This window comes from Adelges cooleyi, unplaced genomic scaffold, assembly GCF_023614345.1.
Source record: "Adelges cooleyi isolate 19-005CV unplaced genomic scaffold, UGA_ACOO_1.1 ACOO_flye_CR_arks_rails_tigmint_CR_PRNA_574, whole genome shotgun sequence".
Classification (NCBI taxonomy): domain Eukaryota; kingdom Metazoa; phylum Arthropoda; class Insecta; order Hemiptera; family Adelgidae; genus Adelges; species Adelges cooleyi.
Window position 1 is genome coordinate 9,337,754 of NW_026096268.1, and position 14,911 is coordinate 9,352,664.

The 14,911-nt window shown below is 26.8% G+C and overlaps 1 protein-coding gene across 1 annotated transcript; it reads left to right on the forward strand.

Moving 5' to 3' along the window:
* The first annotated feature begins 333 nt into the window (after positions 1 to 333).
* Positions 334 to 9,633, forward strand: LOC126843149 (uncharacterized). The gene is made up of 8 exons (XM_050580506.1): positions 334 to 493; positions 1,202 to 1,373; positions 1,541 to 1,695; positions 1,865 to 1,915; positions 3,144 to 3,315; positions 7,217 to 7,371; positions 9,164 to 9,317; positions 9,500 to 9,633. Exons 1-8 carry the CDS (start codon positions 407 to 409, stop codon positions 9,631 to 9,633), a joined length of 1,080 nt encoding a protein of 359 aa, XP_050436463.1. The 5' UTR covers positions 334 to 406.
* Positions 9,634 to 14,911: the final 5,278 nt, after the last annotated feature.

Below are 14,911 nucleotides of genomic sequence, written 5' to 3' on the forward strand. Positions count from 1 at the left end.
AACGGGGTTATTTTTTCCTCCCCAAATTTAAAAGAAAATGTTTTACGATTTGTGATCAAGATATTTTACTTGATATCACATTAGTTTTGCAAAACTAATTATAATGCTACGGACAGTAAAAAAAATCCATCGTTGTAAAACATTTTTTAACCAAAAAAAATATTATTCGATCAAAATAAAGACCGTATTTTGTTTGTTCGCAAGATATTATGTTCACAACAACCAAGTATTGTACAAAAACAATCTACTTAATCGTCAATAACATATGTTACAATAAATAAGCATTATTATAATATGTGTATATACGTGTTATTCTTAGAAAATTCACTCTGAGACCAAGTACTGTACAGCATTATTAAGCAATTTTGTTTTGTTTCGTTCGATTTAAGTCTTTAAAGAAGAAACAATGAACGCAAAATACATAATATTTATATGTTTTGCAATGAATTACTTAGCAATTCTAAGTGTTGCCAACGACGATAAGAAGAAAGAGGTAATCGTATCTTTTTTGTTAAAAGACAGTATAAATCTTATAAATTTGAATTGTTTCTTTTTTTTAATATTGCTATTGACAGCAAACTAATGTAATAGGCAAGTTGCTCTGTTATGTCTTCATAAAGTAATTGATAAAATTCACACAAACTTACATATTAATTTTTTAAACTTGACAATTTTAGTACAAAACTTTTAGAATAAAATATATCCATAAATCATAATGCACTATTTATTATTCGAAAAATTATGAATTTCTTTCAATTCCCTAAATTAATAAGTGGTTCATTATGAATATATTTTTTAATTTAAATTATCATGTTTGTATTGTTTAAATAATATTATATTTGATCAATTATATAGTATTACAATTTTTAAATATCTTTAGGTCATCAAGTAATTTTTTTTTAAAATATTTGTTTTACTGCACGAATACTTAATTAATTGGGTAACTTACAATAATGTAGGTAAACTGCAAAATATGAAATGCTACGTTTTTTTATTTTGCAAATCGGTTTTTAAAAGCAAAAATTTTGTTGTGTTCTGCATATTTTTTTTTACAAATAATACAAGGTGAGATTAAGTATGTAAGATGTATTCTGTGTACCAGAATACATTATTATAATCTCAGAACATTTTATTATAACGCAAAAATCGACATAAACTTTATAATATCACGTTGTCCTAACCTAATGATTTTTAATGACAGCTTTCGAGATTTTATCCGCTAACACTAAACGTGTACAACGAATTAAGAAAGTTTTTCGAACTTGATACTGAAGACAATCTTTTTGAGCATGCATTAGTCGTGCTTTGGAGTGACACAGATTATAACGTAGAAACTTATTTATCTCTAGCAGATATTGCCACTATGAAAGAAAGTAATTATAAAATATATTACCTTTATCGCATAATATTAGTTTTCTTTGGTTTTGAGGCACCAAGTTTTAGGCAGTTGTTTTCTGGCCAACTCTGCAACTACTGTACCTACACACTCTATAACAATATAATATGTATATTAAAATTATTCGTTTTTATATTGTTTTAGAAGGCATAAGTGTAGATCACTTTGGGAAAATTAACTGGGAAATTTGTAAAAGAAATGACCAAGACTATGAAACATGTATGAATCAACGATTATTGTCTATGAAGACTAAAATTCAAAACGTGATAGATGCTGATGAACGTGATAGATGCCAAACGGTAAAGAAAATTTTTTTTTTCAATAAAACTATAATATTGAAAATATGTAGTCTAGTTATTGTATATCCGGTCCTTAACTAATTCTAATACTTTTAATTTTTTGGATTACATCAACTTGTGTGAATATTTTTGATTGCATTTGCTTACAAAACGGTTATCGTTTATGCAGACCCAAAATCAAAACATGATGAATGCTGATGAACGTATTAGATGCCAAATGGTAAAGAAAATGTTTTTTTCCAACAAAACTATAGTATATAAAATATGTAGTCTAGTTATTGTATATCCGGTCCTTAACTACATCTAAAACTTTTAATTTTGCGGATTACATCAACTTATGTGAATATTTTTTATTGCATTTGTTTACACAACATTTCGTTTTTCTACATCTACAGTTTTAAAGAAGGCATTGCAAATTTTTTTTATTTCATCTCCATTGAACTTTGAAGGTTGCATAAGTAATATTCTTGTTGTTCACAGTTATTATGTAATACTAACGAAATGGCCAGTTAATAAATTTAATTCAGACATTATAGTTCAACCAAAAATTTACACTAAATTGACATTCAGCTGTAATGCGAGTTACGCTTGACTAGAAATAACTAATAAAATAAAACTTCAACGACTAATAAAGGATGATACATACAATCTAATGAAACATTGAACATTAAAAACATTTGTGATAACTAGATCAAGTCGTGATCCTGAGCGATTGTGTAAACTAATGTAATAGGCAAGTTGATCTGTTGTGTCTTTATAAAATAATTGTTAGAATACTCACAAACATACATATAAATTTTCAAACTTAAACATGTTAGTACAAAACTATTAGAAAAAATAGATGCATAAATCATAATGCACCATTTATTATTTGAAAATGTATGAATTTCTTTCAATTCCCAAATTTTATAATTGGTTCATTATGAGTATATTTTTTGTAAACATTTTGTACTAAAATTATCATGTTTGACAACAAATTCAATAATTTTATATGTGTTCTACTATATAGTATTAAAGTTTTTAAATATATTTAGGTCATGTAGTAATTATTTTAAAACTATTTGTTTTAATGTAAGAGTACTTAATTAATTGAGTAACTTACAATAATGTAGGTAAAATGCAAAATATGAAATCCGGCGTTTTTTTATTTTGTTAATCAGTTTCTAAAGGCAAAATTTTTTTAAATAAAAAACTATACTTTAATGTTAATAGGGGGAAAAAATGATTAGAGTCATTACTGTATATTTTTTTTCCAAATAATACAAGTTGAGATGAAGTATGTAAGATTTTATATGTAAGGCGAACCAGAATACATAATGATAATCTCAGAACATTTTAGACCAATAGTTGAATTTTTTTTTTTCAAAACCTTGTTAATGGTTTTACGCATAAATCGACATAAACTTTATAATATCAAGTTGTCTTAACCTAGTGATTTTTGATGACAGCTTTCGACATTTTCTCTGCTAACACTAAACGTGTACAACGAATTAAGAAAGTTTTTCGAACTTGTTACCGAAGAGAATCTTTCTGTGCATGCATTACACGTGCTTTGGAGTAACACAGATTATAACGTAGAAACTTATTTATCTCCAGCGGATATTGCCACTATAAAAGAAAGTAATTATAAAATATATTACCTTTATCGTATAATATTAGTTTTCTTTGGTTTCGAGGCACCAAGTTTTAGGCAGTTGTTTTGTGGCCAACTCTGCAACTACTGTACCTACACACTCTACAACAAGTAATATGTATATTAAAACTATTCGTTTTTGTATTGTTTTAGAAGGCATAAGTGTAGAACACTTTGGGAAAATTAGTTGGAAAATTTGTTGTTGCAATGACCAAGACTATGGAACATGCATGAATAAACAGTTATCGTATATGAAGACTAAAAATCAAAACGTGAAATAATTGCCAATTGGTAAAGAAAATGTTTTTTGTTCAATAAAACTATAATATATAAAATATAAAGTCTAGTTATTGTATATCCGGTCCTTAACTAATCAAGTAATTAAATAAAACAAATTTTAAGAACTGAGTAAGTAATTTTAATAATAATTTATGTTTTTTTTTAAATTGTGTACCGAAATGTAACAAAAAGATTTCTAAACATTCCGATTCTTATATTTTGTCTGTTAGTACAATTATAGTGAGTCTTATCTAATACTCTCATTTTTTTGGATGACATCAACTAATGTGAATATTTTTAAATGCATTTGTTTACACAACATTTCGCTTCACCACCCCTACAGTATTAATGAAGGCATTGCAATTTTTTTTATTACATCTCCTTTTATTTTCAAAAGCAGCATAAGTAATGCGACTTACTGCATAGACTAAAAATAACTAAGTAATATCCTAGATGTATTTACAATTATTAAATAAAACTAATAAATTGCCTCGTTGGCCAGTTATTAAATTTAATTCAGACATTATAATTCAACTAAAAATGTACACTAAATTGACAAACGGCAGTAATGCGAGTTATAGCATAGACTAGAAGAACTAATAAAATAGAAATTCAACGACTAATGCAGGACGACTCATAATATAATCTAAGGACTAATATTAGTATTAGTGAGTAAGTTTCAGAAGTAACATTAAAAACATTTGTAATAACTAGATCAAGTTGTGACCCTGAGCGATTGTGTATTCATATAAGTTGCATATGATTACAATATCATAGCCCAGCTAAAATATTTGCAAGCGGGAATTATTATTTTTTAAACTATGATCGAGTCTGAAAAGCAATCTAACAGTGTAGCAGATAAAAAAAGAACATCTGTGTGCACAAATCCTTCGATAGCGTGTGTGCACACAAAAAGACAAAAGTCTGAACGAAATTGCTTTGTACCTTGCAAATTCTAATAAGACAAACATGTAATATTTCATAATATTTCAAACATGTAACAGAAATTCGTACATTTTGCATTTAAAATTGGATTTACACATGTTTTGTAAAAATAATCAATAATGGGTTAAAGAAGCCAGCCTAGTGTGGTCGAGACAAAGGCACAGATTTTTCTGTATAAATGTACTGTTTAAATGATCAATTTGTGTACATTAGATTGTTGTTGATAGCTGTACACCGATATGTGGGTATTAATTGATCAGATACTGTATAATAATTGTAACGAATACATGTTTTGTACAGTTATGTATTGTACATGTTTTATAAATATAACTTAGTTATAAGGATTTATTTGTAAAACCATTTATTAAATAAATTGTAAACCAATGACGAATACCTATTAGCAGAGACGTATTTAGGGGGGGGGAGCAGGGGGGGCTTGGGACTCGGGCGGTAAATTTTGGAGAGCATTTTGATATAATACGGTAGGTCATTTGAGTGATAAAAAAAGTAATGATACTAATAAATGTATTATTGTGGTTTTCATTTGTCACGAAACATGCATTGAAAATACCAGGACATGGAAAAGTGTATTGTAGTTTGAGAATTAAGATACACAGAATATGGCCGCCCAAAAATATTTCGTAGACATGTTTAAACGGTCGTGCCAACTGCCAGTAATAATAATCTTAGTTCGTAAAGTTTATGTACTCGTAATCTGTTATGAAATATAAAGTCTAGTTATTGTATATCCGGTCATTAACTAATCAAATTAGTGAAATGAAAACATTTTAAGAACTAAGGAAGAATTGGTAAAAATAATTTATGTTTTTTTTTTTTGAAATTGTGTACCGAAATATAACGTAAAGATTTTTAAATATCCTGAGTCTTGTATTTTAACTACTAGTACAATCATAGTGAGTTTTTTCAAATACTTTTAATTTTTTGGGTGACATCAACTTGTGTGAATATTTTTTATTGCATTTGTTTACACAACATTTCGTTTCACCACCCCTACAGTTTTAATGAAGGCATTGCAATTTGTTTTTTTTTACATCTCTATTTAATTTCAAAGGTTGCATAAGTAATATTCTTTACGGCACAGACTAGAAAGAACTAATAAAATAGATATTCAACTACTAATGCAGGATGATACATAATATCTAAGGATATTAGTAAGTTAGTTTCAGAAGTAACTTTTAACATTAAAACATTTGTGATAACTAGATCAAGTTGTGACCCTGAGCGATTGTGTATTAATAACATATGTTCCGATAAAATACCATTAATATAATATGTTTATATACGTGTTATTCTTCGAAAATTCACTCTGAAACCAAGTACTGTATAGCATTATTAAGCAATTTTGTTTTGTTTCGTTCGATTCAAGTCTATAAAGAAGAAACAATGAACGCAAAATACATAATGTTTATATGACTTTCCTAATGAATTACTTAGTAATTCTAAGTGTTGCCAACGACGATAAGGAGAAAGAGGTAATCGTATCTTTTTTGTTAAAAGACAGTAAAAATCGTATACATTTGAATTGTTTCTTTTTTTTTTAATTTGCTATTGATAGCAAACTAATGTAATGAGGCAAGTTGCTCTGTTATGTCTTCATAAAGTAATTGTTAAAATACACACAAACTTACATATTAATTTTTTAAACTTGACAATTTTAGTACAAAACTTTTAGAATAAAATATATCCATAAATCATAATGCACTATTTATTATTTGAAAAATTATGAATTAACTTTCAATTCCCTAAATTAACAAGTGGTTCACTATGAATATGTTTTTTCCAATATTTTGTACCATAATTATCATGATTGAAAACGAATTAAATAATATTATATGTATGCTCAGACTATATTATAGTAGTACACATTTATAAATATCAATTAAGGTCACCTGGTAATTTATTTCAAAACTATTTGTTTCACTGCACGAATACTTAATTAATTGGGTGACTTGCAATAATGTAGGTAAAATGCCAAATATGAAATCCGATTTTTTTTTATTTTGTAAATCAGTTTCTAAACGCAAAATTTGTTTTAATAAAAAACTATATTTTTAATGTACCAAAAATAAATGGTAATAGTCATAACTGTTGCGTTCTGCATATTTTCTTTTTTTTACAAATAATACAAGGTGAGATTAAGTATGTAAGATGTATTCTGTGTACCAGAATACATTATTATAATCTCAGAACATTTTAGACCAATAGTAGAATTTTTTTTCAAATTCATGTTAGTGCTTTTAACGCACAAATCGATATAAACTTACAAATAACGCGTTGTGTTAACCTAGTCATTTTTAATGACAGCTTTCGAGGTATTATCCGCTAACACTAAACGTGTACAACGAATTAAGAAAGTTTTTCAAACTTGTTACTGAAGAGAATCTTTCTGCGCATGCATTACACGTGCTTTGGAGTGACACAGGTTATAATATAGAACATTATTTATCTCCAGCGGATATTGCCACCATTGAAAAAGGTAATTATAAAATATATTACCTTTATCGTATAATATTCGTTTTCATTGGTTTCGAGGCACCAAATTTTATACAGTTGGTTTCTAGCCAACTCTGCAACTACTGTACCCACACACTCTACAACAATGTAATATGTATATTATAATTATTCGTTTTTGTATTGTTTTAGAAGGCATAAGTGTAGAACACTTTGGGAAAACTAACTGGGAATTTTGTAAAAGCAATGACCAAGACTATGAACCATGTATGAATCAACGGTTATCGTTTATGCAGAACCTAAATCAAAAGATGATAGAGGCTAATAAACATGTTATATGCCAAACGGTAAAGCAAAATTTTTTTTTTTTCAATAAAACTATAGTATATAAAATATGTATTCTAGTTATTGTATATCCAGCCCTTAACTAAATCTAATACTTTTAATTTTTTAGATCACATAAAATTATGTTTATTAAAAACTTATGTTAATTAATTAATAATAATTCATTTTTTTTAAAATTATATACCGAAAAATAACGAAAAGATTTTTAAACATTCTGATTCTGTATTTTGTCTATTAGTTGTAATGTAAGCAAATACTAAGTTTCTCATGCCGTCCATTTATTTTTTTTTTTATCACAAACGAGTTGTTTTTCTCAGCATATCTGGTTTTGCAGTTGTTTTTGGAATAAAATGTTTAAGCTATTTAATTTCTTTACAGTAGCACCTTGATGTTTTAATCATATATATATATATATATATATATATATATATATATATATATATATATATATATATATATATATATATATATATATATATATATACATATATATATTATTTTTAAAAATTTGAATATTCGAATAGTTGTATAGTAATATACATTTCAAATAAGATTGTATTTCCTACTTTTATTGATTTTACAAAAACTCCTTATGATAAGTTATAATAATGAAACTTTTCCAATTTAGAAAAATGAAAACCCTGTTGTTACAATAATTAAAAATTGGTTTTTTTAATTAGGATTTAAGGGGAACGGAAAGCGCTATTTATTAATCAGCAAAGGATACGCAATATTTGACGCTTTCCGTCCCCCTTATACTTATTATAAATAACAAACATATTACCCACAGTGATCTAAAATTAGTAGCATCCGGTTATTATATTGTGTGTTGTAGTCTGTAGGAGGAAAGTGCAGTATTAGTTTTATCTACGCGCATTTCCCAACCGCACTTCCCCTCCTATCCTAACTCTAAATTCTTAAAACTTTAAAAATAGTCACAGTAATATTGTCCATAAAAACCAAAACAATTAATCCAGAATATCCCAGTTGTTTTTTTAAATCAATTATAATTTATATTTTGCCCATTATTGGATACAACTATACATGTGATGGTAATTCTTTGAACATCAAAATTTATTAAATTAAAAATTGTATTTTTCTCATAGTGGAAAAATTTAAATAAAACAGTATTTGTTATTTGTATCTTGGTGTTCAAAGACAGAAAAAATCTTAAAAATTGTAGTTGTTTTTTTAAAATATTGTTATTAATAGCAAACTAATGTAATAAGCAAATTGCTCTGTTATGTCTTTATAAAATAATTGTTAAAATACACACGAAATCACATATTAATTTTCAAACTTGACAATTTTAGTACAAAACTTTTATAAAAAAATATTTTCATAATTCATAAGGCACCATTTATTATTTAAAAATGTATTAATTACTTTCAACTCGCTATTTTAGAGAGGTTCATTATGAATTCATTTTTTAAAAATAATTTTTGTACTACAACTATCATGTTTGAACACAAATTAAATACTTTTTTATTTATATAACTATATTGTATTAACATTTTTAAATACAATTAAGGTCAGCTGGTAATTATTATTTTTATTTTTTGTAATAGCCTTATTGTAACAATTTTTTCATTGTACAAATGCTTAATTATTGAGTAACTTACAAAAATGTAGGTATGGGAATGTAATATAATCGCAGAAGATTTTTGACTAATAGTTGAATTTTTTTTTTTTAAATCTTTTTTATGGTTATAATGCTTAAATCGACATAGATTTTAAGATATTACGCTGTATTAACCTAGACGTTTTTAACGACAGGCTTTGACATTTTTTCAGGTTATACAATCCGTTTTCGATGAATTATTAGAGCTCTTAGTAGGTCCTAATCTTCAGAAAGTACTTGTGAACCAATTAACCAAGCTTTGGCCTGACAATGGTGCAACTATGAAAGCTAATTTCACATCCGATGAATTGATACGAATGAATCGAGGTAATCACAAAATATATTAACTCTATTGTGTAATAATAGTTTTCCTTGGTTTCGAGGCACCAAGTTTTGTTACAGTTGGTTTCTGGGCTACTCTGCAATTACTACTGTTTACACTCTATAACAATATAATAATTAATAAGTAGGAATAATATAACTTTTGTTCGTTTTTGTATCTGTTTTAGAGGGCATAGATATAAAAAGATTTGAGGAAATCACTAGGAAAATTTACAAAACAGACTATGTAAAATCCATGACTGAACGGTTTTTGTTTATAAAAGCCCAAAACAAACCAATTAAGCAAGCTCTAAGATTGTAAAAGAAATTGTTTTTTTGTTTTTAAAATAAAAACTATATTATATGAATTATGTAGTCTAGTTATTGTATCCGGTCTTTTTTAATCAAATTATTAAATTAAGAAAATGTTAAGAACTGAGTAAAAATTTGTACTAATAGTTTGTTTTTTTTTTAATTGTGTACCGAGATGTAACGAAAAGATTTTTAAACATTCTGAATCTTGTACTGTGTTAGTACAATCATTTATCATAGTGAGCTCTTTCTAATACTTTTAACTTTCGGATTATGATCTAATGTGCATATTTTTTAATATCCTGAGTCTTGCATTTTAACTATTAGTACAATTATAGTGAGTTTTTTCAAATACTTTTAATTTTTCGGGTGCCATCAACTTATGTGAATATTTTTTGTTGCATTTGTTTACACAACATTTCGTTTCTATACACCCTCAGTTTTAATGAAGGCATTGCAATTTGTTTTTTTTACATCTCTATTTAATTTCAAAGGTTGCATAAGTAATATTCTTTACATCACAGACTAGAAAGAACTAATAACATAGATATTCAACTACTAATGCAGGATGATATATATATATAATCTAAAGGTATTAGTGAGTTACTTTCAGAAGTAACATTTAACATTAAGAACATTTGTGATAACTAGATCAAGCTGTGGCCCTAAACGATTGTGTATTCGTATAAGTTGCATATGATTACAATACCATAGCCCAGCTAAAACATTTGCAAGCGGGCATTGTTATTTTTTGTCTGAAAAACAATCAACAGTGTAACAGTTAAAAAAAACGTCTGTGTGCACAAATCATATGATAGTGTTACGGTGCCGTGCGATGAGTCGCTCACGCCCACGACTGTCCGCCTTCTAGGGCTAAATTAAGGGACTCTAGCCAGGACAGGAAGCTACCCTGTATCTACCATAAAATATCCCTAGAGACTTTTTATAAAACCGCCCAAAAGGGCAAAAGGGTCGGTCGTACCTTTAAGTGAATTAACTAAACTCTCAAATTGCATCGTACAATATTATTTACTTAAAGAGGTTTAACGCCGAGTAAAAATTAAGTTATTGATTTAAACGTTTAAATGACTAAAAACCAATATGTATAAATATATATATAACGGTTTCACGCATGTTACCTGGTCCGTGGTAATCCGGACTACTGTGATAAAGCAGGTGGAGGAATACGCACAAACAATATAAAAGGATGCCTTTCTGACCCTTTTGTGTAAATTTCTCAATGGAATTTATGTAGATTAGAGTGTTGTTGAAAGCTGTACACCGGGATGTGGGTATTAACTGATTAGATTCTTTTAATTGTGTACTGAAATGTAACAAAAGGATTTTTAAACATTCTGAGTCATGTATTGTGTTAGTACAATCCTATACTTTTAATTTTTCGGATGATGATCTAATGAGCATATTTTTGTTTGCATTTGTTTACACAACATTTCGTTTCTTTACACCTACAGTTAAATGAAGGCATTGCAATTTTTGTTATTACATCGCCATTTAATTTCAAAAGTTATTATTGTTGTATTTACAACTGGCCCCGCTGGCCAGTTATACAATTTATCAGACATTATAATTCAACTGAAGATGTACACTTAATTGTCCCTTAGCAGTTGACCCTGAACGATTGTGTATTCGTATAAGTTGCATATGATTACAATACCATAGCCCAGCTAAAATATTTGCAAGCGAAAATTGTTATTTTTTAAACTAGAATCGTGTCTGAAAAACACTCAACAGTGTAGCAGCACGGAAGTGTAGCAGAAAGGCATAGACCTTTCTATGTAAATTTCTCAATTGAATTATAATTTTATGTAGATTAGATTGTTGTTGATAGCTGTACACCGGGATGTGGGTATTAACTCATCAGGTCCTGTATAATCTATTAAATGTTTTGACTCAGAAAATTTATAAAATTCTAAAAAAAAAAGATAAGCTGACAATAAAATTATTTCCACCGAAATAGAACACAAAAAGCCAGTAAAATCGATCAGAAATCCTATACAATTGAATATTTTTTATACGATCTCCGATGCATAGTTGACTGTAGAATTTATTTGTAATTTTTTGTTTCTTATTTCAAGATGTATAAGGAAAAGTGGTAGTATTATGTTCGTTATTTATAATATATATTAAATGCAAATTTAAAAATTTATCAGGGTAACTTAAAGGTTATAAAATGCGACAATATAAACGGTATAAACATTTAAATACACAAAAGATAAAACAAAATATTTTTTATCTTTTGTATTTCACTTTATTTTTATTGTAAATTTTAAATTATAATTATAACGTCTTTTACATTCACCGTACAAAGTCTAGATTTACATTAATTAGAGCATTTGTTTAATTTGTTTATAATCTATTATGTTTTAACATAATAGGAATTGCCAATTTTTACAAAACAATTTGTATATTTTTATTTAATTGAAATTAAATTGGTATCTTTTTCGATTGAGGCAGTGTAAACAAATAAAAATACGAACTATTTTTTTGTAATAAGTTTTGTTTTGATGCTTGTGTTTGAAGCATTGTAGAACGTTTTTGATATAATAACTGTGGCGGCGAGTACCCATTTTTTAAATTTGCATACGGTTAATGTATTGCATTTTCCTAAATTGGAAATGTTTTATAATTATAACTTATCATAAGGAGTTTTTGTAGAATAATTTATCGTGTAAATTGTAACCCAATATTGTATTGTTGTTTTTTTTTTCATAACCAAGGTGTTTTTCAAAGTGACGGTTGTAATGTAAACAAATGGTAAGTTCCTATAGGTATCACACATTTTGAATATTATAAAAATCTCCGTATTTTACAAAAACAATTTGTATGGTTTTTATTACTTTTTTTTTTTTTATCCAAAACAAGGTGTTTTTCTTAATATATTTTGTTTTGTAGTTGTTTTTGTAATAAAATGTTTAACCTATTTTATTTCTTCACGGTAGCATTGTGATGTTTCAATAATTATAAATATATTTATAATATACTTATATTATTTATAAAGATTGGAATATTCGAATAGTTTTAAAATAATATACATTTCGAATTAGATTGTAATTCCTACTTTTATCGATATAAAATAATGTAAAAAACCTAAATTATAATTATTTTTATAATATAATTGGATTCTATGATATTTTAGCTTTTTATTTTCACGTTTTTTTTTTTGTGGGTATTTTGAGTATTTTACTATGATACATGGTTCTTAAAAGCAAGAAAATAAATAGTTCAAACATTGAAGTACACAAATAATATAACAAAATACTTTTAAAGCCTTCTTGTTTACGAAAAAAAACTATAATATTTCTGTAATATTAGTTTTTGTAATATATAATAGTAAAACTTAATAATGTATGATACCTACAGTTGTGCTCATTAATTTATATTAAAAAAAGTTGTCGTGAAAATCAACTTGTTTTCGATAAGATAGAAAAAAATCGTTAACAATTTGTATAAACATAAGGTTGAAATAAACTGTATAACGCAAGTTCAATGCATACTATATTAATTCATGATAAAAGAATCACCCTGTATATTGTTTTTAAATATTTGAATATTCGAATAGTTGTATAATAATTGGATTGTAATTCCTACTTTTGTCGATATCCAATAATGTACAATACCTAAATTATAATTACTTTTATAATAAAATTGGGTGCTGTGATATTTTAGCTTTTTATTTTCACGTTTTTTTTTTTTTTTGTATTTTGAATATTTTTTATGATACATGGTTCTTTAAAGCAAGAAAATAAACAGTTCAAACATTGAAGTACACAAATGTCATAACAAATTACTTTTAAAACTAACTTGTTTACGAAAAAAAACTATAATATTTCTGTAATAGTAGTTTTCGATAAGATAGAAAATAAAATTATAGCAATAGTTGAAAAAATATTGTATATTATAATGTAAGAAAATAAATCGTTAACAATTTGTGTAAACATAAGGTTGAAATAAACTTTATAACGCAAGTCATTATAAACTTATAATGGATCTGCTTGTATTTTTATGACTAAAAGGGTGAAATATCATTATTTATATTATTATGTTGTAATGAATTGATAAAAAACTTATTAAGATTTTAGGTGTCTTTGTTGAAATATACAAAGTGTGGGAAAACACAGTTTTCCAAAAATTAAAGAGAAACAGTTGTTTCATGAGTCCTAAAAACTGACTAATTTTCAAATTAAAGGTCCTCAAATTACGGCTGAAAAATCCAAAAAAAAAAAAATACTTCCTCCTTCTTAGGGGTATGGGAAATGAGTAAAAGTTCTAACTTAAAAATTCGTATGGTTTTTTTTCTTCAAATTTTAATTGTTAAGAAGTACACTTTTTCAACTTTTACCCACCCGAAGTACCAACTTGTAGTCTGTAGGAGGAAAGTGCAGTATTAGTTTTATCTACGCGCATTTCCCAACCGCACTTCCCCTCCCAACCTTACTCTAAACTCTTAAAACTTTAAAAATAGTCACAGTAATATTGTCCATAAAAACCGAAACAATTAATCCAAAACATCCCAGTTGTTTTTTAAAATCAATTATAATTTATATTTTGTCCATAATTGGATACAACTATACAAGTGATGGGAATTGTTTCAACATCAAAAATTATTAATTTAAAAATTGGACTTTTCTCATAGTAGAACAACTTTATATTAAACTTAATTTAAGACACTTATCACACGAAATCACGGAGGTGGCTGCCCATCATTCGATGTTATTTTAAGTTTAAATGTGTATGTGTTACGTAAAAAAAAGTCCACATCATTGTAAAACCAATAGCATCTCTGCCTTGCATCGAAGCTAAAACATTTTTCTAGATTTTTGTGTAAAAGACTTCATAAGTGGTCAAATTATATGATTTTGGGGTCGGTGTTTGCGAATTTAATATCAGTTTTTAATTTTACTCAACCTGTATGCAACTGTGCATATTTTTGTTTGCATTTGTTTACACAACATTTTGTTTCTTTATACCTATAGTTTAAATGAAGACATTGCAATTTTTTTTTTATTACATTTGCATTTAATTTCAAAAGTTATTATTGTTGTATTTACAATTAGCCTCGTTGGCCAATTATAAAATTTAATTTAGACATTATAATTCAACTGAAATCGTACATTCAAATGTCCTTCAGCAATAATGCGACTCACAGCGTGGATTAGAAATAACTAATAAAATATAAATTCAACGACTAATGCAGGATGATATTTATATATAATCTAAAGGTATTAGTGAGTTAGTTTCAGAAGTAACATTTAACATTAAGAACATTT

Excerpts from the sequence above, each read along its gene's own strand:
- LOC126843149 (XM_050580506.1), top strand. The coding sequence starts at position 407 with ATGAACGCAAAATACATAATATTTATATGTTTTGCAATGAATTACTTA. Across the intron at positions 1,696-1,864 it reads AACGTGATAGATGCCAAACG|ACCCAAAATCAAAACATGAT; the intron begins GTAAAGAAAATT and ends TCGTTTATGCAG. Across the intron at positions 9,318-9,499 it reads ATTGATACGAATGAATCGAG|AGGGCATAGATATAAAAAGA; the intron begins GTAATCACAAAA and ends TATCTGTTTTAG.